This window comes from Sinocyclocheilus rhinocerous, unplaced genomic scaffold, assembly GCF_001515625.1.
Source record: "Sinocyclocheilus rhinocerous isolate Xijiao unplaced genomic scaffold, SAMN03320098_v1.1 scaffold604, whole genome shotgun sequence".
NCBI lineage: Eukaryota > Metazoa > Chordata > Actinopteri > Cypriniformes > Cyprinidae > Sinocyclocheilus > Sinocyclocheilus rhinocerous.
This window is the reverse complement of record NW_015658518.1, coordinates 1,856,939-1,882,781: the sequence shown is the minus strand read 5'-3', so window position 1 is coordinate 1,882,781 and position 25,843 is coordinate 1,856,939. Positions and strand designations below refer to the sequence as shown.

The following is a 25,843-nucleotide window of genomic DNA, read 5'->3' as shown; positions in this document are numbered from 1 at the left end:
AACACTTATCAAGTGATTCACTGAATAAATGATTCAAAAGAATCATTTGATTACAAATCAGAGATGTCTACTTTCATATTAAACTCTAATGAATACACACCAAGGAAAGAAAGGAGGATTTTCAGTAAAAAAAAAAGAAAAAGCCATAACCACAAAAAGCCATTTTACGGATTCTTTTTGAATAAAAAAGAACAGAATTTATGTAAAACAATTCTTTTTTTAACATTATGAATGTCCTTACTGTCACTTTAATCAAATTAATGCATTCTTGTTGAATAAAAACATTAATTTATTTTAAAAAAAATAATTAAAAATATTCGCTATAGAATATTATATTTAATATAATTTTCTAGTGAATATTTTTCATTTAACTTCTACACAAATGTGTTTTTTTTTCTTCTTTGTAATAACGTACACGCATCATTATTGCACAATACTCTAGGATGGAAACTTTGAAAACTATTGATACCTTTATTTTGATATTTAGTATTTTTACACAACTGGAATGTTTGGTTGATTTATTTTGTAATAATGACTGACTATATATCTCTCTGAATAGAGAATTTTCTTTTTTGGTGAACTACCCTTTAGCAGTGCTTAAAAATAAGGCAACTTCTCCCACCTGATTCAAGTGAACTCAGTTGAACCAGTAAACAGAGAAAGATAATGCGGGAAGTGACCTCAAAGCAAACATTATTTTGGGCATTTGACATTTATTGAAATAAGCCTCTGGTCTGCATCTGAAATGTCTACGTCTCAATGCAAATAACAACTCTGAAATATGACACATAGCTGCAGTCACTGTAACCTTTTCAAAACCTCGGCAAACAATGATTAATAACTTATTACGAGTATGAAATCAAAACGTTATCGATCTTAAGTTAAACTTGGATTTGCATATATACTCAGATTGATGTCTGAGCTGTGCCATTCTTATATGTTATTTGCACTTTGCTGTGGGGTTCACCTGTCTTGATATCCTCTCCATTGCAAACGAAGCCACTTGCATTTCTCTGGCCTCACAATCTAGCTTTCCTCACGATCACAGGAAGCAATTTAGCCTAAAATCAACATCTCTCACACTCCCCAATTCCCTCATGCGAGACAGACAGAGAGAGACAGAGAGAGAGAGAGAGAGAGAGAGAGAGAGAGAGTGAATTGGGGATGGTGGTGATGACAGGAAGACCTGTTCAGAGTCAACAGTGCTGGATATACATATGCTGAAATGAGCACATCTCATCCAGACCTTGTTGACTAAATTATATGTGAAGAGAAAATAAGGAGGAAAGAAATAGATAAAAATAGAGTGATGCTAGCATACTGTATACTGTGTATATTACAGTATGCAATATCAGGAATGCATTAATTTGGTCAAAACAAAGAACGGACATTCATAAAGTCAATGTTGTTTGTAATTCATAAAAAACCCCAGCATTTATTTGAAACATATTTGATAAAATTACAAATGTGAACTTACCAACTCCAAACTTTTGAAAATGTAAAGATTTTTTTTTCTTCTGTAATGAAATTGTTAGCCTCAATAATTGACTGCAAACTCCATCTGAACCAATACATTAATTGCCATCCTACTTTTATTTTCTTGTATTGTATTTCACTCAGAAACATTATAGACGTAAAATGGGTTGTAAATGCTGTTTCATGTTGACTTTTAGCAGTCTAGTCAAATAACGATTCAAGAAAGAGATGTTAAAAAGAATAAATAAATAAATGCTGTAGCAAACCATTCTCACTGAAAATGGTAGTTCAAACACACTATATATTAAGGTATACAGTGCAGTGTGCGCTGTTTGCTGTGTACTGCACAATTTGTCAAATGTGGGTCATTTGAGTCTTGCATTGCGTGCACATTTGCATACTGCATCCCACATACAGTATGCACACTGCAAAAATAATAAGAGTAGCATGCTTGTACGCTATTCCAAACACAACATTCAGCCTTTACCGATTCCCCCTTAAAAGCATGTATGAATATGAATTTGCACAGTATGAAATCACATATTGAAAAGCTGTATATATGGGCACTTCTGAACTGTGTTTTGATTGGCTTGTTTAATTTAATGGATCTGTCATCTCTCAAATGCCACATCCAACCTCCTTCTACAGACAAACAAACATTCCAAAAGAGAGTGAGAGAAAAAGAGAAGGGGAACATTTCTTCTTCTAATACCTCTGAGTATCCCTGTCAGATGATTTGACATTGAGAAGTGAATCATTCAGAGGTTCATTAAACGTTGTTTATGCCAAGTGAGAGAAATGACTATACTACCCAGAGAGCACTAATGCAAAGACTGTGTTCTCTGACCTGCAGAAGCGTGTAATTTCCTGTGGCGAGAGAATAATCCGTGGCCACGCCACCTCAGCCGTTTTAGGCACGGCTGATGACTTGCATAAAGAACAATCGCTTTGTATTTGCAATGTCTATGCCAATTATTAGCACAGGAAGCTAGCCGCTCCATTGGCCGGCCTTCTTTTAGGCACATCATAACATTTTCCACAGTGAAATGTGTCAGTGATACAAGTAACATCAGGCCACTTGATCTGACATCTCAGAAACATGCCGAGACCTTGCTTTTGACAATGCTATTTCATTGTACAAAGCATTGTTGAAGGGAAAATCTCACCAAAGACTTGGTCAGATTGTGTTTCTTCACAAAAACAAAAGAAAAAGCAAGAGTAGATTTATTATGAAGTCTATTTTTTTTATCACATTTCCCCAAAATGAAACCCAATTGTGAACTGTAATGTACCTAGACATTTTAATATATTTACAATTCTTAATGATGATTGTAATTAATTAAATTCTCATATATATATATATATATGTGTGTGTGTGTGTGTGTGTGTAGAAATTACAAAGATAATTACAAACAATAATTACAAAGACATGGCAAGTAACACATAACGACTTTGAAAAATGACTATATGAATCCCAAGTAAAGGAAAAACACTGCAACAAACTTATTTATTTATTTTACAAAAACATATTTGATTTACTTTATGCAAATTATAATGTATTATTTTCCTTTAGATTTTAGGGTTGTATATGACCCAGCATGTTCTTGATAGGCTCTTTGACCGTCATCTCCCACTAAATGTCAGAAAGTAAACATAGTGATGAGTGACTAAATCACATCTCACATTACCTCACATCAGAAGTTATTACATCACATTTGACCTCAGTGGATAACGTCCCATGCAAAAAAAATAAATAAATGTCCTACCGCTATCTGTAGCCATGAAGAGAGCGGTGTACTGGTTGTTGTGAACGTGTGGAGACTCGCGGTCCAGTATGGCTCTGGTGGTGACGTTGCCTTTGAAGGGGTTCACGATCAGCCAGTCTGCTGGGTCTCTCAATACAGTGAACCTGAAAGGCACACATGACCATTAACAGTTACACATGTAGCTTTTAGAATGAGTCTTGCTTTTAAAGTTCACCAAAATGCATTTCAAAATCTCTCTGTTTATTTGACCACTTTTTACAGGGACAATCCCCTCAGACTAACTGAGTGTCTTGATTAAGAACACAATGCTGATAGTTCATGGATTACATCCTTTTGGTTCCCAGAGCAGATTTTTAACCATTAAGCAACATGACCTCAAGCATTAGCACTACAGAGTGGTGATGGGTTATCAAGAAGGTCAGTTGAAAGTGAAATAAGAAGAAATGGAGCAAGAAGAGCCCCTGAAACATGTAGGAGTGATAAATGACCTGCAGCAACACCTCTAAGAGTAATGAGCTGTTTTGTAATTGGGTAACCATGTGATGATATCTCACGCATGACCTCCAGAACACCTAAGCATGTGTGTATGTATGACTGGATAAACACAGTTGCAGTAGTGCTGAAATCTGGAATTGAGTCGCTGATTTACAGGCTAAATTAAAAAACAAACACACAAAATGAAATGCCAAGTTCTCCGGCTCTACTGCTTTTAGGAAACCCATAAAGACCCTTTCAAACCAGAGAAGGGGGATTTTATTTTTTCTGAAACCTCTTGCTGACTCAGATACCTTTCCCAAAAGAACATAAACATTCACACAACCAATTATGACCCCCCCCCCCTTCTTAAGGGTTTCAAAAAAACTGCAGTTCTCACTAAAGCAAAAACAGAACTGGAAAATGAAGACAGAGTGGACTTTATGTGTCAGTCTATACCACATGATTCTTCCTATAATAACACGTTTAGTAAGTTTATATTCAAGACAAACTTACTATTTGATTAAGATTTGTAAAATATGCATGTACTGTACAACATTTTAAACATACACTACAGTTAAAAAAGTTTAGGGTTGGTAAGATTTTTTTAAAAGAAGTATCTTTATATATATATATATATATATATATATTTAGCAGCCATTATTCCACTCTTCAGTGTCACATGATCCTTCAGAAATGATTATCATTTGCTGATTTGGTGTAAAGTAACATTCTCAAATCCTACCGCCTAATATTTTATGTGGAACCCATAATATATTTTTCCTTTCAAAATTCTTTGATGAATAGAAAATTCTCCTTAAGCAGCAGTATATTTACATGATTTTTAAACTAACTTAAAAAACATTTTAACACAAATATACTGTATTCTTTTTTCTTTTTTGATAGCTGTGCATTTTGACACCAGTTGAGACCCAAAATAGGATAGCTTTTACAGTAGCTCCATTGTACCCCATTGCACTCCCTTCCGACAGCAAAATAGCATCTTTCACAAAGCAATTCTAGCTTATCAGCATTCTATCACATCTCAGGGAAATGTTCTCTGATTCACGCAGGCAAGCCCTCAGAAACAAGCTAGCATGAGATTATCATCACGCTGCTCTGGGTAAACATATCCTCACATCCTGACTCAGATGTGCAAGAGAATAGTTTGTAATTCTCCTGTAAAATCAGCTGGCATTTGTTAGAAAACTCTCTTCCAGCCTGGAGTGTGACACAAAGGCTGTAAATGCAGTCAATGGCTTTATGTCTGACAAAGTGCAATTTACTAGCACACATACTGTACAAGTACGCAAAGCCCAAATATTAGAATAGCGTGGCTTTTTATATATATATATAGCCTACTATAATAATAATCTTCAGGTGATTTTTTTTGTAACATCCGTGTTTTCAATGCCTTTGACTATAAATGTTCAGGTGATCTATTAACACACACACACACACACACACACACACACACACACAAGTCAAGGCCTTTTTTATTATTTTTTGCATGTGTTGTCTGCTGTTCAGCCTCACAGCACTGACAACCCTCCATTTCTTTTCGACAGCACACTATGAAAGACTTAGATTAACTTGCAATTCATACTGACACAAAACAAATGGATATTTCATTTCTTGAATCCGTTTATCAGACCTTCTACAAAGCCATTAATCAGACAGCCTTAAAGTTTGCAAAGGGGGCGTGGCCTAGATGCTTGATCATACGTATTGTACAAAAATCTTTCATTAACAATGCTTTTTTTTCTAATCTACACACAGCGCTTCTCTCAATTAGCCTCCTCTCAATGTCATTAGCGTGTCATTAAAAACACATTATGCAAATTAATATGTTATCTATAACGATACGTGCTAATGACCATAAATAAGCTGTCAAAGACTTTTCACCCGTAATCAAAACTTTGGCTGATGTAGACGTTTTCATTTCCACACATTGTCACACTATGACACAAATTACAACAACACAACTAAGGGTACAACAAAGTCCTTGCCTTTTTGGCCAAAGTTGTCTGTAGTATTCTGCTTACACTAGAAACGAAGCAGAAAAAAAAAATGATTTACCAGCATGTCTAAAGGAGAATCTGGGTCGGACCTTCTCTAGTCCCAAAGTCCACAGCGAAAGGATAAAAGACTCAAAAGTTTCATCAGAATCCAATTTAGTCAGTAAGAAAGTAAGTTTGTGAGTGTGTGGCCGGTCTTGAGCTTAGCTCGGTCATTAATCCTGATGCAGAGCATCATGGGTCTCTTGCATTTTGCACTGAGATATTTTTTTGGCTACAGTATCAGGGCTCCAGTCTCTGACATCAATTGTTTCAGACACATGCTGGAAAAGCATGCAGAAATAACTACCCACTTAAAATTGCATTTGTGTGCGTGTGTGCAGTGTTAATCTCATCAACAATATTGCTAAAGAAAATGCTCGTTAATAAAAGATCTTATTAAAGATAGACAGAAAATGAGCATCGTAATGTTAATTCAGGGTTTGCAAATCCCTGGGAGTTTGTAAGGGAACTGCAGGGAGTTTGTGAGTTTATGAAAAGCTAATAAATAAAAACAGTTAAAATGTAACACTACTGAAAAGATTAAATATTTTAGTTGTTTACATGCATGTTGTGACTGTAGTGAACATGCAAATGTGTAGTTAAGTCATTTAAATATTAAAGAGATAGTTCACCCAAAAATGAAAATTCTGTCATCATTTACTCACCCTTATGTTGTTCCTATAAAATGACATGAAGGGAGTAAATAATGACAGAATTTTCATTTTGGGTTGAACTATCCTTTTAACTTATAATCTCAGGGGTACTTCAAGTAAATATTTTAGAGGTTCAATGGGGTCCAGCTGACAAAAAAGTCTGGGAATGCCTGTAATAATTAAATGTTTTTTAATTAAAATATACTGTTTACAAACACATGATGAGGAAAAAAAGACATTAACAATGTAATAATGATTAGTACAACGACTAATGCGCAATGCTTTAGAAAGAATTTGACAGTATTATTTAAAACACTCATATTTATATTATAAGGATATTTTTGTGGATTCAAATTATGCCATTTAAGTCAGAATAAAACAAAAATGACATGAAATGTTCGCTAAAATTAATATTTTCATCCAAAAGAAAAAAAATGGCCGCATATGTGTTTAGCATGTGACTTGACGCATGTTTAACAATTCATTAGATGTCCATGCACAACCTTGTGCTAATGTTCCTTAAAGCTGAGGCCGGTTGCATAAACTTAGCCACTATGAAGAACTAGTCTGACCAACTAGCATTTATTCAAGCGGTAATCAATCTTACTTTTTGGAATCAAAAAGTTTTTATCATTTTATGCAACCGGCTGCTTTTCCTAATGACAAAACCAAAAACCTCTATTTCAGCCACAAGTGCACAATAGCAACTGCTCACAAAACATACAAGCTCACTTCACCAGGTTAGGACATTGGCCTTCAACCCACAAAGAAAAAAACAAAACACCAATTCTTCTTCACCACAATCTAAAATGTAAGAAATGCCTCTCCTTGAGCCACTTTTTCATATACTTTTTACTTCTTACACCCTTTCATGATGTGTCAGGCCTGGAGAGGGCCCGTGGTGCGGTGCATATTTATGCTTCTGTATCACTGCGAGGGCACGGAGGCCAGAGGGGCTTTTCTCCACGTTACCTTCTAATAGAAAACAGGGGAAAGCAGCAAACAGCTTCTCTGCTGCAGGAGGGTCATTTTGGCATCTTTGTACATAAATTGTGCTCCTTTTATTCCTGGTCTGTGCTCAGGAGTGGATCTATGTGAGGAGAAACCAATGTTGCCTCACACATTGAACTGTGGACTGTGTAAACCAACAATTTCTCTAATAAAGATCCATGTTACATAGAAGCAAATAATAAAAGGTGGATTTAAAGTGCACAACGTCTGTGCCACTAACAGCATTAAATGAAATTGTAATACATAAGCAAATAAAGAGAACACACACACATATTCTTGAGCTTTTTTTGTGCTGAAACTTTAGACTTGATGTGAAACCTTGTTCAAATATTAATGTGTGCTCTCTTTTTACTGTTCCGTTGAGCTGAGTTTCATGCTATAGCCCAAAAAAACAGGCCTCTTTATCAGAAAACATACATCTGCAGGGACGAGCAAGTGACACACTTACGCTAATGCTGACCGTCCTGTGTTTGTAAAATAGGATGGATGCACACATTAGGATATTACTTTTAGCCATTGAAATTCGATTGCAGTGTGGTTTGGAACTGGACATCTCTTTCTGAGTGAAGATATAATAAAAATGAGGGCGAAAGACAAAGAAAATGGCCTTTCCCAAACTCAGCATCATACTCGTTCTAAGTTCATCTCTCTGTGGGATTCATTCCCACTAGCTAAACTGAACTCAACTCCCACATGTGCATCCGCCGGACCCCAGATCAGTGCGTGAAGATGCAGAGGTTGATGAAAAACAGCTGTGCCATAAACTCTCCCTCCGCTCTCATGTCTGCGACAAATTGCCGTTGTCACCCCTGCAGATATTTCGGTTTCATATTGGCAGAAAGAGCTGTACAAAGGAAATAAATGTGACAGGGAGGCAGGAAAATATAAACGGGGGAGACGGCCCATCAATCAGCCATGGTCAGACTCAGAGGGAATCAGACCCCTTCTGTGGGTGCAGTCCGTTCTCCCAGCCTGTCCATTAACTCCTCGTTAAAGTTCAGACTGTCACTCACCGTCCATTCATCTCACTCTGTTGCTTAACCCTCTGACAGCCTTCACAGGTTCAGTATATACACACACACACACAAACACACACACACACACACACACACACAGACACACACACACACACACACTTTCTCCAGGGTTGGGTAATCAACTTTGAAAAGGCAGCTTGTCAAGTTGCAAGCTAGTTATATTTCAAAGTATAAACTCCATTTATATTACCAAATATTTACATATATACTTTAATATTTTATATGCTTTTTTAAAATGTTTTTAAAAGCAGTCTCTTATGCTCACCAAGGTTGCATTTATTTGATCAAAAATACAGTGAAAACATTAATATTGTGAAATATTATTACAATTTAAACGTTTTAAAATGTTTATATTTTAATATGCTTTTAAATGTAATTATTCTTGTGATGACAAATTATATAACATAATAATTATACATATGCATGTATAATAATTAAATAATAAATAATTTGTTAATGTTATGTTAACTAATATCAATTAAAATATATTTAAGCAGTACTAATGTCTTTATCTGTTTTACATGCAATATCAATTTTTGGTCACAATATTGCCAGTTATTTCTGCTCTTTCCAAAAAAAAAAAAAAAAATAGTTCCAAGCAAAGCCACAGCAAAAAATTTTGTCGTCTTCAAGAAACACATAGTGAATGAATCTGTGTTTCGAACAAACTGCTTGAGGGAATGATTCAAAGATTCACTCATGTAATGTCACACATGAATGATTCCGTGTTTTTATAGAACCAATTGTTGGAATGATTCACTGACCGACTGGTAAATACACTTGTTTTATTCCTAAATGAATACTTGTTCTGAACGATTTGGTAGAAAGAATGACTCAATGAGTACGTTTACATGGACAACAATAATCCGATTTTAACACGATTAAGACAATACTTTGATTAAGAATCTACCATGTAAACAGAGGTTTATGATTAACTTAATCCGGCTAAAGTCATATTCGAATTAAACAGAAATCGAATTAAGACATGTGGAGTATTCCTATTTTAGTCACATTATCGAAGTGCAGTATAGACACCTTAATCACACTATTACCGTCGTGTAGGACTTTTCGCCGCATTTTGCGACAGGATACACACGGCAGTGGTCAACCGTTTGACGGCAAACAAAAAAGCATGGCTTTAATAACGCCATCATCTGTTTGCACATATAGCATGACAAATAATTAACTGCACTTAAAGCTTTCGTAATAATAAAAATGAAACACCCAAAACTGTATATGGCATCATAACGAAGATGAACTATATGTTTATACATGAAATTCTGGAGAGGACGTCGGATGGTGTCGCGTGGGGACGTAATGACGTGTACCAATAATTGATCTATGTACTGACACGTAAAACGGGAACATGAAAGGAATATCCTAAAAGCAACTTATGTAAACACCTTAATCATAATATTGTCTTATTTAGAATAAGGAAAAATAATAGATTACCGATGTCCATGTAAACGTAGTCAATGACTTACTCATTGAGTTTCTCACCACCTACTGGCTCAATGATGCAGAAAGCAGTGTATATGGAAATCAACACCATTAACCAAAGTTAATAAATGCTGTAAAATTATTGTTATATTATGTTAGCAATTGCATTGTTACAATATTTTATATATGTGCAATTATATAATTTGTTATTGTTAGATTGTTTATAAATCATAATTTCTGTTTTATACACTCTGTCACCCTGGCACCCTTAAATGGCACATACTAGTACCTTAAATATATATATATATATATATATATATATACATACACACAGTACATAATAGCACCTTTTGAAAAGGTACTGCCCCAGTGACAGTTCTGTACTTTTTTCCTGAGCGTGTAGGTCTATGTACCATCTGGAACCTCCTTAAGTACCCCATGGTTAGAGGGAGGCAATTCAGCTGGACAGGACGTGATGCTAGGACCTCTTAGAACAATGGTGTTTCCAACTGAGACTCACATAAGCAAAGATGTGCCAAACTGTGCAAAGTTTATTCAGCCACTGAGGATTGAGGAGCATGTGTACAGACAAACGTTCACTTGATTACTGTAAGCTTAAGCAAAGACTGTGAGAATCATCAAAGCTCTTTGTGTGGTATCAGCAGTCAAGCGTACGGACACACCACACACACTCCCAGATCCATCCCCTATCTCTTTCACACTTTTTTTTTTTTAAGAGCTCACTGCCTGAGAACTAAACTGCATAACCGAGGTAACAGGAACCACTACCTCGGCTTCATTTCCATAAATTATCATGCCTCAGCAATGCAATACATAAAATCTAATTTATTATCATAATAAGGCACAAAAAGCAGCTCTTTGCATCGGTTGAAAATCATAACCCTGTAATTAAGTCAGAGAAAACCAATTTATCCATGCTTCAGAGAGGTCTTGCCACTCACAGTCTTTCCTGTTGGCACCTTTTGGATAGTTTTAATTATTTAAACGCATAATGGCTGTCTCTCACAACTGTTTCCTAGACTAATACCACGTTACTCATTATTAATGTCAAGAGGAAATAGAGATCAGACACAGTTTTGTTGCAGTCTGTCTATTTCCTTAGGACAAGCCTATATTTTATGAATTTGCATGAAAATGAGCCAAAATGGCTTCCTGCGGCACACAATCAGAGTTGTGCAAGTTTCTTTCCCTTCAAAGATTCCTATTCCCCTCAGACCCCAAAGTGATTCTATTGGCTGAAAGAACTTACTCTATTCCGTGCCGGATATATGTACTGTATGTATACTACCATTCAAAAGTTTAGGGCCAGTGCGATTTTTTTTTAAACACTTTTATTCAGCAAAGGATGCATTAACTTGTTTATAAGTAACAGTAAAGACATGTTTGCTTATGAAGTAATGTTACTAAAAAATTATATTTTAAATAAATGCTGTTTTTTCTATTCATAAAATAATCCTAGAAAAATATAAATCATGGTTTCCACACAAAAAAATAAAATAAAATAAATATTATTAGTCTAATAGCATATTAGAATGATTTGTGAAGGATCATGTAATACTGAAGATTGAAAATTCAGCAATCACAGGAATTAATTACATTTTGATATTGAAATAGAAAAAGGTAATATTAAATGATACATTTTTAAAATCAAACATTACTGTTTTTACTGTATTCAAAAAAATCATATTGACCCCAAAAATTTGAATGGTAGCAAATAACTGAGTAACATGATGTTTAATTAAGTTTATTAATATTATTTACTAATTATTTTTGGGGAAAAAAAATCAATACAAAGAGGAATCACTCAAAAGTAAGTAAAGAAAGTACTATCTCTTACCAACAACCTTTCTATTGTAAAACCGAGGTCAAATATCAAAACTTGGGTCTAGACTGTTTAAATTAAATACACTTTGTCAATATTAAATCTGAATTATTTGACATATCAGCATTCAATAAAATGTAAACAACAATCATGAGGACTTCACTGGCCCTGTGCGAGGAAATAAGATAAGAAACTAGCTTGGAATTATATCTGACACTGTGGAACTAATGAGGAAAACCAACCATATCTTGTTTCTGTGTGAGAAATGGTTAACTCCCATAAAGAAAGGAGTCACAGAGGCCAAGCGTCTTCATATTTATCACAATTAATTCAGTTTTTCTGAGTGCAGTTATTCTTTTGAGCAGCCACTGCAGAGTAAGCGAGACCTGACATGAACCAGCCCAAACTCTTCCCTCCTCCGCTGTCACCAAACTCTCAGTGCAGCTCACAAGAGATTATTCTGAATGTCGCATAGTTGTTTTATTTATTTTTTAAGACAATCTTTAAGTTCCAGGAACTCGGTAGAATAAGGGGTCGCTGTGGTCCTCTGAGTTTCCCGAGATGTGAAGGTAGCAGAGTTGTCGTTAATTAAAACAGACAGTATTGCATTGTTGAATAGAGGAAGAGGGACCTCCAGATAAACAGTGCACACACATACAATTACTGGTGATTAATCAACGTGTACAAATTACAGCAAACTTAAACTTAACTCTACAAAAGAGTTCATTTAACACTGGTGATTAATTAATGGTTCGCCCACATACACACAAAGAGACATTAACATATACAAACCCACAGCACCCACGCTATGCACTATAGGAACAACCAAGTCAAGTGCAATTACAAAAACATTTTGCATCTAAATGGATTATGTGTCATTGCAACACCATAAAAAACCCAATTACATTTACACAAGCTGGGACAGCAAGAGGTCTTAAAATCATTTAAACTAACTTATGTTATATTAAAAATGACAAAACCTCTAAATACGAAGGTATAGTTCTACATAAAAAAATGAAATATCTGGAGTAAATCAAGAGCATGTACATTTACGTGTATTTTGAGTTCTCATTTCAACATTTTTTGGCAGCACAGAACCTTGGGAAATTAAATTGACAAATTTGTCATTTGTCCTGCCAACAAATTTCAGCGGATCTAAAACATATTTGCACATTTAGTTTTATTACCTTTCTCAAGTGATTTTGAACCGTGTTTCCTTTAATAAGTTTTAGGCTAGCTGAGCAAAGCAAGTGAGTTTAAGTTACAGTTAATGTCTAATTTTGTCTTCTTAAAAAACATGCAAAATTAACAAAATTTACTTATTTTAGTTTAAACTTCTACTTTGGAAAGTAATAGCCTGTAGAGGGGACCTTTGACATTAGGTGACCTTGAAGATACAAAGGTTGAGATCCTCTGCTCTAATGGGAAGAAAACTGGCCTGTCATCTTTCAGTACTTGCTGAGCACTGCAGTTCCAAAACAACTAATGAGAGAAGGGTGCAACGGAAGCAGATCCCACGAAGGAGGAAATAGCTCAGTCACATCCTGTAGGTCAGGAGAGCAAAGGGGCGAGAGGAAAGAAATACATGTTCTGCATCTCATTAAATGTCACTATCACTATAACTTTCCCAGCCTGCACTGAGGAGTGAACAGCAATGTCAGGAACAACTTAACATCACTAAACAAACAAACAAAGTCCCTTTAAATATCATCCAGCATATTGGCTGTGATATACAAATGAGCATTTGATATATCAAGCGTGGTAGTGCAGGTTGTGTAGTGTTTCACTAAATCAGCACAGATGATACCGCGTCTGCACAGCTGTGTCCAAAGCAGTGGCATAAATTAACAGCTTTCACTACTGACAAAGATACATCCATTAACATGATTTTTTATATCTTACGAACACTCTAACGCGCATATGGAGAAATAAATGTGCACCAATACAATATTACCATTTAAATCTGCTTTAAAATGTGAATAGATATTTGATATTACAGTCAGATGAGGAATTGTTATGCTGTGTAGAATGAATCGTGAATCATCATTTAACATGCATTGAAACTGTTTCTCATAAAATCATACAAAAGGCCTTGAATTAATTCAGCTGCAGTACATTTAAAGAACATTTCTCTTTTCAATAAATTAATATGCAATGAGTTAATGTCAACATGAAATGCTGTTCACAACCCATAATGTGATGCATTTCAGAATGAAAAAGGATATTCTAGAACAAGAAAAAATTAGGGGCTTGGTTTTATGCATTTAGAATTTAATTATATTTGTTTTACACAAAGATTCCATTCATATTTTTTTAATCTACAAAATTGAATTGTTTCTGTTTTGTTCTGTTTATTTTTTTTCTTTGATGTGATTTAATTTCAAAGTAATCTGAATTATTAATAAATGTCAGATAAAAACTGAAAAAGTGGGTGTTCTAAAACTTTTAAATGGTAGTGTATTTAAAAAAGTAAATAGTAAATTTTTACATTCTATTGATTTTTTTTAATTAGAAATATATCTAATACCTAGCACATTGTGGCACATTCCTAGTAGCTGTAGAATATGGAAGCTATAGAATATGTAAATAATAAGTGTCTTCAGGAATGAGGTGTCTTGATCTTGACTATGCGGTATATAAAGAGATGGGAGAAATTCCCTACACAAACAGACTCCAGTCGTCTTTTCAGTGTCTTTCTCCTCCTTTTCTCAGAGTTTTAAAATGCGGCACAGCCAAAGGGAGGAACAAACTCAGAATTATGTATACAGGGCTGTTCTGAAACTTTTTTTTTTTTGTTTGTTTGTAGCAAGATCAACTCAAAGACAGCTTTGAAGCTGAATTGGACTGGGATTTATGCACTGATCCAGGGGAAAGCGCTACATTTTGACTGTGAATGGTACTCTGCAGGGGAACAACCGTTACCCAAGACCTGCTATTATAATATTCCATACAGACACTGAGATATAACGGTGCTCATTAAAGATCCTCTTTGTTTTGCGCAGGAATACTAAAATATCCAATACCTATGTATTGATTGTTATGGAACAGATGCAAAAATCATGCAAAAAAAAAAAAAAAAGACTAAACTGTAATGGGTAGATGAAAAAGTTTGCAAGTTTGCACCCTCAATTGTTCTTGGACCCAAAAGCTGAACATAAAAAAAAAGTACTAAGAGAAGCAGATATGGACTACAAACTACTAGTATTTCCAGAAATAACAATGACTGCCTGAAGTGTAGTATCTTTCGGTGTTATAAAAATATGACACTGAAACTTAAAAGCGAGTGTATAAGACCAAACCTTGGTGGTAGTATTTGCGAAAGCAACCACTGTTTCAACAACAAAAACTTTGTTAACATAAGCTAATGCAAATAGAATTTAATCTATTTTACAAATTCTACCCAGTGTATTTCACAGACATCTCCTCAGCATCACTCCTAATGACCTGTGGCGGTGAGGGAGCTTGCACCCAACGAGTCTTCCCATAATTCTGATAGTGTCTGTGTTTGTGATTTCCCTCAGGCTAGCAATGATGCACAGCTCACCTTATCCTGACAAGCCTGACAGAGCTAAATAAAGGGGTGGAGATGGAAGAAAACTCTAAAAACCTTTGAGCAAACATATCAGAGACCCCAAAATCTTAACCTTGTCTGACATGCTCCTCTGAATTACTCATTCAGAGGAGCACTCAGAGTAACGGTGTATAAAGACTGATTTGAGCTCAAATGATAGCTCCAAACATGTCTATAACAAAGAGCCATTGAAAAGCATAATGATCCTGAAGTGTGTTTTATTTCACAAAAATATCAAGCTAAATGCATGGACTGCTATTAGAGCCTAAACAATCAGACCATTCTTGGATCTGGAAATTTCCTGTAATTCACCAAAAAGATTGAATCGATAAATAGCAAACAAACAAACTCTAATTAATAAATACCTCTAGACCATTTTCCTTTTATCTTTTATCAATAGAGTGATAAAACTGGCAGGATGTGAAAAGCACTCTTATGCATTGTGGTTCCTATACAAGCAATTTTATGATAAATCCAGAGAACAATATGTCTGCATGGAAAAATCGTTTCCATTTCTGTCAGTTCAAAAGAACATCTAGAATACTCAAACTAAATTAGAGGATACATTAAAAGGAATAGAATCAGACATCAAACAAGACCTAACAATGGATGTTTTCTTTTCTCTTAGAAGCAGAACCATTCCTATGTTTTTAGAATAAAAACTAATACTATATAAACAATTACAACAGTTTTTATTTAGCTTGATCTTTTAACAGCATTTCTTCAGGCTTTAAATCAAAGGTCTATAATGGCTATAATACTCTTGTTGTTCACAATAACAATTCCACAATCTGTAGTTCTTGATAAGTCTGCTAATTCTGCAGCCATTTTAATTTTTGTCTTTTATCTAGGACGCCTGATTGCATATCTTTTACAATGCAGTCCTTAAGTAGTACCATGGGACACAGGTAGAAAGATAGATCAATGGGGTTTCACTTTCTTTTGTACTCTTTGCCCTTGCTAGGGGGCAATCTTTGGCAAACTTTGCAATCAAAACAATAGAATGACAGAATTATAGAATGATAGACTGATAGACAGACAGACGGACAGGCCGACCGACTGATAGAACAACAGACAGACAGACAGACAGACAGATAGATAGATAGATAGATAGATAGATAGATAGATAGACACATAGACAGATAGATAGATAGACAGATAGATAGATAGATAGACCAAAAGATGATAGATACTAGAACAAGACAGATAGATAGACAGACAGACAGACAGACAGACAAAGATGATGGATACTAGAACACTAGATAGAAAAACAAGACAGACAGACAGTCAGATAGACAGAGACACAGACAGACAGACAGACAGACAGACAGACAGATAGATAGATAGATAGATAGACAGATAGATAGATAGATAGCCCAAAAGATGATAGATACTAGAACAAGACAGATAGACAGACAGACAGACAGACAGACAGAGACAGACAGGTTAACCGACTGATAGATAGATAGATAGATAGATAGATAGACAGATAGATAGATAAAAATATGATAGATACTAGAACAAGACAGATAGATAGACAGACAGACAGACAGACAGACAGATTGACTGATAAACAGACAAAAAGATGGTGGATACTAGAACACTAGATAGAAAAACAAGACAGACAGACAGACAGATAGACAGAGACACAGACAGATAGAGACAGACAGGTTAACCGACTGATAGATAGATAGATAGATAGATAAGATAGAAAGATAGAAAGATAGATAAGATAGATAAGATAGATAGATATATAAGATAGATAGATAGACAGACAGATTGACTGACAGATAAACAGACAAAAAAGATGATAGATACTAGAACACTAGATAAAAAAAGACAGACAGACAGACAGCTTCTCTCAAGCTTTCCCTCTGTCCTTCCTTTTCATTTTTGCTGCGGCGTGTTCTTTTTTTCTTACTCAGTCCTGCCACTTATAGCCTCAGGTGAAAGCTACGGTACTTCAAAGGGCCTTTTACTGGCAAAAGGAGATCAAAAGAGGTGAGGCCGGCAGTGAGAGGACAGATATAGAAGAGATGAAGAATGAAGAGAGGACAGAATGACAAAGAGAAGGGAGAGAGCTCATATGGTTCGTGATGAGGAGGGCTCGCTCTAACTAGCAGGATGGAGCGGTAATAATGGCAGAGCACATGATCACAGCGACGCACCGAGTTTCATACTGTGAGTTTCATACACGCTCAGCGGACACGACGAATCACAGGAGCCTGTTTAAATTCTCCTGATCTGAACAAGCGTGGCACAGCTTACACTGAGATCACATAACAAATGCAAATGTGTACACACCACATCTACAGCAAAGAAGGTTGAGGGAATTTACAAAGGAGGGATAGAGGAAGAGTGTGAAAAAATGTGCTCAAGCACACACAACTGATTTTTTATTTTAAAACATTAGCTTTCCTGTAGCTCAAACATTTGTGGAGCTATAAGCACCAAGGTCCTGGGTTTGATTCCCAGGGAGATCAAGAACTGAAAAAATGTGCAGCTTGAATGCAATGTAAGTCACTTTGGATAAAAGCATCTGTCAAATACATAAATGCAAATATCTGTGTATTTTTGCATTAACTTATTGATAAGGTAATGAGGCTTCAAGGAAAGTTAAAAGTTACATTAAAGTAATGATCTGTCACAAGTCTCTAATAATGTTTTTAGAGGTAGTGGCTCCAAGTACTTGGTCAATCATGTAGTTGGGCAGCAAGATGAATGTCTGCACAGATGGCCAAACTCTCTCGTGCAGAGCTGTGTGCTCACATGTCAAACATAACTGAGAACACAGCAAATATACTGGAAGCAGGACAAAGAACGGTAAGACAAGAATAACCACACTGAGACATGTCTAAGTGACAGGGGTCATGCTATCCTGCTCGTCCAAGGCTTTGATTAGTTTGTGCTGTCATCGCAAACTACCCTGTCAGAATCCAATAAGAATGTTTGTGTATGTGTTTGTAATTTGTAATTATATAAATTAGAACGGTGCACATGAGCTTCCCCTTTGTGCCAGTGATGCTCCCTCGACACAACCTTTAGAGACAAATCACAGTTAAAGACTACCCAACAGTCTCTGCAGCATTATATGACCAAAGGAAGACTGAGGACCATAGTCATACTTTACCAACCTTATGCTCTGCGTTTGTAGGTAGTCTGGGTCAGTAGCGTTCAGCATGGCAACAAAGCTTCCAACGGGAATATTTTCTCTCCTGATGACAACCAGAGGATCTGGGAAGAACACCGGTCCTTCATTCACATCCATAACTGTAATGTAAACTGTCGCTGTAGAGCTGGGGCCATACACAATGTCAGGAACCAGAGGGTCTTCGTTTTCCACTTTTATCAGCAGTGTGTGAAACATTGAACTTTCATAGTCCAGAGGCTGAGAAAGACAAAAGGAATTATGTAAGAGTAATTAGCTAACAAATACCAGACGACTGACTCTTTACCATTATTTTTCAATTAGTACATTTTTTCTTGTCAAAAGCAACGTATGGCATATTTTTAAAACAGGAACAAGAGTAGGGGCATCCAATCCTCCTCCTGAAGGGTTGCTTTCCTGCAGAGTTTAGCTCTAAGATACCTGCCTTGAGGTTTCTAGTAATCATGAAGACCTTGAATCAGGAATCCTCGAATTTGGTCCACGAGATCCACTTTCCTGCAGAGTTTAGATCTACCCCTAATTCTTGATTAGCTGCTTCAGGTGTGTTTAATTAGGGTTGGAGCTAAACTCTGCAGGACATCGGCCTTCCAGGACCGAGTTTGGGCACCCCTGCTCTACAGGATGTTGGCCTTCCAGGACCAGGATTGGACACCCCTGCTCTACAGAAAGTGGACCCTTTAGGACAGGGGTGTCCAAACTTGGTCCTGAAGGGCACTGTCCTACAGAGTTTAGCTCCAACTTGCCTCAACCCACCTGCCTGAAAGATTCTAGTGTGCCTAGTAAGACCTTGAACAGCTGGTTCATGTGTGTTTAACTGGGGTTGGAGCTAAACTCTACAGAAGAGGTCTTCATCCCTGCTCCTCGGGACCCACCGTCCTGCAAAATTTCCAAACTGCTTCAGCACACCTGCCTGTGTATTCTTCAAGTGATCCTGAAAAGTTTAATTAGCTGGTTCATGTGTGTTTGATTAGGGTTGGAGCTGTACTCTGCATGATGGTGGGTCACCAGGAGCAGGGTTGAAGACCTCTGCTCTACAGGACAGTGGCCCTCCAGGAGCAGTATTGGGCATCCCTACCCTAAAACAACCACTTTACCTCTGCAGTTAATTGGCTTACTTGCAAATCCTATATTAGCGGCTCACGAAGGTCCCCTTTTTGGGCTTGAACTTTTAAAGTTTTAGTTAACAATCAACACTTAGTAAGCAGTTTGTAGGGTCTCAATTGATAACCTAAACTTTATAGGTTCAAGCCACATAAGGCAATCTTAATGCCTTCACCATTAAAAGGCAATCAAGTAACTGAAAAATACATTGCGCACCTTTACCACTGACAGCATCCCTTCATTGTTGTCCAGGTTGGTCTGTATCTCAAAGTTCTGGTTGGGATCTCCATTGATGATGGAGTAGATGGCTCTCCAGGCTCCAGTGGCGGGGTCGTCTCTGTCATCCACTGTCAGGTTCACTACCACCCCAGTTGATCCCTCATTCACTGATGCCTGGAACTACAGCACAGGTAGTTTGATCGGTCAAACATTTCCAAATGTTTGAAAACCAAGAAATCACATTACAGCAATACTTTAGAATTCATCATATTACATGTAAATCGACATGAATTTGCAGTCTGTAATCAACATCAATAATTCCAGTCTCTTCAAATAATAAGACAGAATAAGCAGTGGAGGAGTTGCTGGTTGTAGAAATGGATTCATTTAACTGGAAATGAATGCTTTGACTAGATCTTCACAATTGTGGCTCTTATGTTTACAGAGATTAACACAACCAGTGGGACAGGCGGCTATTGTTTTCAGCTAACCGCGCACCACCTTGTGTAATCAAAGAAGCGCTGATCTACCTACGGCTGCATCAATACAATCCCTGTTTAGTCTATCCTTCCTTGTTTTGTACATGAAGAATCTCTGTCTTACATCCACCTCTCTCCTACCCTTCTTTCTGTCCCTCTGTCAAAGATAAGGCTTAAGCTAAGCCTATATGAAACAGCTCTTGTTCTGTTTTGTCACTGGAGGATAGCCACTCTATTCAGAGTGCTGGAAATCTCCATAGTCCTTGCTCAATCCAACCCAATGTCACAGGCCTGTTTGGGGAGATGAAGTGTTCCTAGAAAGGCCAGATGAGCTTTTGTCCCCATCAGCTCTGCTATCATTTTTGTTTAGTGGCTTGTGAAGTGAGCACCCCCTCTATGCCTCAGGGATGCACTCCCTTTATAAGAGCTGTCCAGAGGGGAGGGTATAGGGGGAGAGATGCAAAGGTCATCAGCATCCTGAAGAGGGTGCTGCTGGATCTGGGTGGCTGTATGAATTAAAGAAGTTTAGAAAGCGAAGCTAAGTAGTTTAAACCCCCATGGAACTGAAGTACTGCCGCTAGGCCCTGTCTCTAAATTAATGCTTATTGCTTTTGAGCCACAGTAGTGAATCATCCAGTATTAACAGTAAAGAAAATCCTTAATGTCATGAAGGCACATCTACGTTGACAACATTCACGCTTAGTTTCTCACTTTTTCACATTACGTGTGAAAATGTTCTGCTACCACAATCTGCTGTAGACATATCAGGCAGTAGATGCAGGTGGTGACTTCTAGCCTCATTCATTTTATTACACCTGAAAATAAAGATTTTTCATTTCTAAGGCCCATCTCCCAAGAATATCTTATTTAGTAATATAAGAACCGGGTGATTTTGTTCCTTACAAGAGAGAGAAGGAAAAAAAAAACTTCTGGAGTCAGCCTTACATATAAGCCATGGTTCATCCTGTCTTGAAAATAGATCTCCATTTCATTTTTTCATTTCTGAAACACAAGCCCAGCTCACCGTGTCCTTAAAACCTGTGGGTGTCTCGAAGGAGATGAGATTGCACCTGTCTGCTGAAGGCCACGAAGCGATTACATCACTTACATATTACTTCAGCTCCAATGAGAGCCTTGTGTCTACAGTGAGCCCTGCAGGTGTATCACTGTCAAAATCACAGTGGCGAGAGATACTCTCCCGCTATCAACCAAGATTTTATCATGTGTGGAATAAACAATTAAACAAAGGTTGTCACAAATGTTTACTGAGGGACATGAATATGTCCACACAGCTCCACGCTGTGCATCTTCACATCGCTGATCGGTCGTTTTTCATTTAATCATCTGGGGCAGTGAAGCGGTCAGATGGATGTATTCAATCTTTGTTGGCTGCTGATACCCTGGCCCTGCCACACCACTGATAAGACCCCAATCCCTCTGAGTTCACAAAGCAACCAGCAGTGTGACAAACAGAGAAGTTATCAACCCCGATGCTAGACCCCAAAACTGAGGGAACGGGGTGGGTTTGTGTGTGTGAGGTAGATGTCGCCTAGTCAAAGCCCCCCAGCACCAGAACACAGGGAAAGTGAGGAAGGGAGAAAGCATGTGGCCAGAGAAAGATAAATCACTTTCTACAGAGGCACTGATGTGGTGAGACCAGGAAGCCATGAATGACTGGGATTATTTGGCATGCAATTCATGATCAGTAATGTAGTGCAGTGTGAAGGCATCATTGGAGATTCGTTTTGAGCTGTGCTACTGCTTTAGTAACAAATAGGTCAGAAAATTCACACCTGATACTGTAAACCCACCCTCTCCACCCCCCTTCGTCTCGACATCTGTTCGTGGAATCAAATCAATATTCATGACCTTTCGAGAAACTCGAAAGAAACTGCCTGACTTACACGTCTCAAATTGCACATCTAAAACTGGGAATGTGAGAAAAAAACTGTGCGCTGTTTTCACAGCTTAACAAGATTCTAGAAACTAACACTTTGCTTCAGCTAAACTGGGAATGCATTCGAGGTGAAAGCACTCCAAAAGCCTTCAGAGAGCGAGAGTCGTGTGAAGAGTCTCTCCTGATGTGACTGTGGAAGACAATACAGGTGCCTTTTAATGCCACAGGTAACCTCAATCACACACTTTCACTTCAGAGCCTCTCAGAGTGACAGACTGAGATGTTCTACAGTCTGACGGCCCTTCATCAGGAGCCAGAGACCCATACAGTATGGGTTATTTTGTCAAAACTTACGGCAACACATTATAAAAACATAAAAAAGGGTAATCCAGATTTTTTGTGCTGATTGTGAGGGAAGGTCTGAAGAATGGATCTAAATATGGAAAATATGTTAAAGGCATAGTTCACCCCAAAATTAAAATCTTGTAATCATTTACTCACCCTCATGTCGCTGTAAAACGTACTTATGTTCTGTGAAACACTAAATGAAATAGAAAAATGTCTCAAAAACAACGGAAACATTTTTCAAAATATCTTCTTTTGTGTTCCATAGAAGACAGAACGACATGAGAGTGAGTAAACAGTGAACATTTAAATTTTTGGTTGAACTATTCCTTTAAAGGAATTTATCATTTTTACATTTATACTTATTGTACACCATCTAGGCACCTTAATCACACTATAATTTGAGATGTGCTAATTCTAATCTTGCATACATATAAGGACATATAGCACACAAACTGTGAGCCTATTTGCTCATTTCCTACCTACTATGACAGATTTGCAAGTAGACATTTTTACATACAGATAACAGACTTGTCTGTCCTCCTGTTATCTAGCAATGTCTACAAGTGACACGTTACTTCATTTACTTCATCCTTAAGGACATATATATATGTGTGTGTTGTGTGTCCTGAGATGAAATGAGAATTCCTGAATGTTCACAAATTGCCTTACACAGCTGATTTTATTTATGAGGACATGTCTTCTGTAGTTCATTAATTACCAGCTGGACTTCGCAGGACAGATGGGACTCATAAAAGAATCTTGGAGTTATGACTTGTAGTGTTACATTTAGGATGGAAGATGGAATGTTAAACGGAATCATCTTCTATTAAGAGAACAGAATTGTTTTAAATCTATACAGGATGAAGTTTGTGACACAAAAATTAGTGTTTATCAGTATTTATCAATTTGAATCAGTTAGGAAAGTGTCAATATTACAAATAAATAAATAATAACTGTACATTTGATAGTGGGAGACATCAAAATGTCTTTTATTTTGTTAAGTGATAAAATAAAAAGATAACCATTCCCACATCATTCCGTTTCACTCAATTTATTGCTATGTTAATTAAAAAGACTAAAATATAAAACATTTAAAACTGTGATTCTGTTCATATTGAAATATTTATGTAGTGTTATAATTTGACTAGGTAGAAACTACATTTATATGTGTGTAATGGTGTGTGACAGTACAATAAAAAAAAAAAATCATTTATTTTCCCAACAGATCCAATGAAGCCATATCTCAGTGTGCTAAAATCAAAGTGACTGCATCTCAAATGCATTTCAACATTTAATTCAGTTAGATTCAAGTTTTGGTTCCATTAACCATTCTTTTAAACATTTGGAGAGTAATAAATTGAATTCTATTACCAAGTAATGAGGTAATTTCAGTAATGTATAAAAAAATCTTGCAACAAAATGTGTTTACACAGACTTTTTATGATCAAGTCTTTTTGGAGAATAAATTTATTTTAACAATTGGCCTATGTATTAAACAACAATACCATCCAAACAAATATGTGACCACTATTTCCATCTATTAAATATACATAAAACTATGCTGAAATATGAACAACCGGTCAGCAACTCTCATTGTAGATTCATCTGCAGAAGAATAAAAGTATGATAACTTAATTAATCAAATCAAGTGTATGGTTATCAACTGGTTTTCTTTTCTGGTCTTTTCCAACCCCAATACATATATTGTAGTATGAAACTGAAAGTAGTATAAGTCTGGGTAATTACATTCAAATGAATGCTGCAAAATCAGAACAAGTACGCTTAAAGTCCCGACTGAGCGACAAAATTGACAAGCTCATAATTTGTCTTTTAATGAAGTGAAGACTGATAAACTATTGTTCTCTGCTTTTCTAATTCTGCTGAGTAGTGTTTGATTCCAGAGCATATTTACAAATGCTTTCTTGGTGCCAATTTGAGCTGAAGGTTCAATCAATAAAGTTATGAGAGTTACGCATGTAACTGAAAGTCTCAAACAATAAGAAGCTCAACACAAATGGATTCAAAATATTGAATACAGGGCTTTCAAATATAACAACCATTCAGTGAACCAAGTAATGAAAACCATGAGACAAATGAAAGCAAACAGCCCCACACATCACTTGACTTGGCCTCCACAACAGAACTGTAAACATGCTAATATCTGCTAATTGAAAATTATAGTTAATAAATCTTTCACTTTCTTACTCTCTCAGTAGTGAATATTAAATGTGTTGCTCTAGAAAGGGTTGCTGTTACTTTTACTCTGTATTCAGTGCTTAAAACGTGCCTTAATGAGACAGAATATCAGTATCTCACCTATAGGTCACCAGCCAGAATCATGGGTTTCACTGCCTATATATATTTGTCCAGTATACAATGTTCATTTGAACTCTCTAACTAAACTGATGTATACTAGGCACTCAAGCTCACACTGTGTGACAAATAAAGACATGATCAAGTCAATATCCCTCAACTGAATATGTCTGTTCTTGATGGATATGAAAATGACATATAGATGGCAACAGATGTAGTATAACTGCAGCTTATGATGAGTAAATTCACAAATGCATAAACATGCCAAAAAAACTAACAAGCTGGCAAAGTGATCTGGTGCATTGTGAGACGAACATGTTTTGTAAACAATTTATATGCAGAAATGCAAATGAAGAGATTCCAAAGAAAAGATTAGCATAATATGAAATATGCTAAACAACTATAATGTGGTCTGGTGTTTTCATTATACAAATGGAAAACCTGCTCAGTCCTGTCAAACACACTGATGAGAAACATTAATTTATATTAATGCACGCTAAATATGCTGAAATGACTTTGCAGATTTGATAAAGGATTACACAGTGTTAGAAGCTGGTTTCCTTCTCTTGACAAGCCATGTTAGCATATTCTGAGTAAATTAATTTAAGCTTTAATTGAATGGCTATCTTATTCATTTTCTTGGAAAAATAATGTATAGTGGTGCTTTGATATTAATATGAAATAAACGTCCAAAACATACAGAGATAAAACTTTGTATAATTATATTGTGCTTAACAGGTCAGCTGTTCAAATATAAATTTATAGGAATATTCTATGCATACTAATTTGTAACTGAAGTGTTAATCTTACTTGAATTAATGATCTGTTAAATGTTTAATGATGTGTCTTAAGAAATGTTATTATAAAGTGTTATTTTTGCAGTGTGTGTTTGACAATATTAGCAGTGCATTGTGTATCAGAAAGTGCGTTCATGGTTACGTATCAAACATAGTTACCTAATTTTTAGATCAAAATTGTCATGGATA

General features: G+C 36.4%; 1 protein-coding gene across 1 annotated transcript in view; it reads right to left on the bottom strand.

Annotated features, from left to right (window-relative positions):
• LOC107722459 (cadherin-13-like) overlaps positions 1 to 25,843 on the bottom strand; it is a 313,349-nt gene that overhangs the window by 15,128 nt on the left and 272,378 nt on the right. The window contains exons 11-13 of the mRNA XM_016530814.1: positions 19,818 to 20,000; positions 18,466 to 18,719; positions 3,243 to 3,385 (exon numbers count right to left, since the gene is read on the bottom strand). Coding sequence (XP_016386300.1) covers positions 3,243 to 3,385; positions 18,466 to 18,719; positions 19,818 to 20,000 — 580 coding nt within the window. The remainder of the gene's footprint in view (positions 1 to 3,242; positions 3,386 to 18,465; positions 18,720 to 19,817; positions 20,001 to 25,843) is intronic.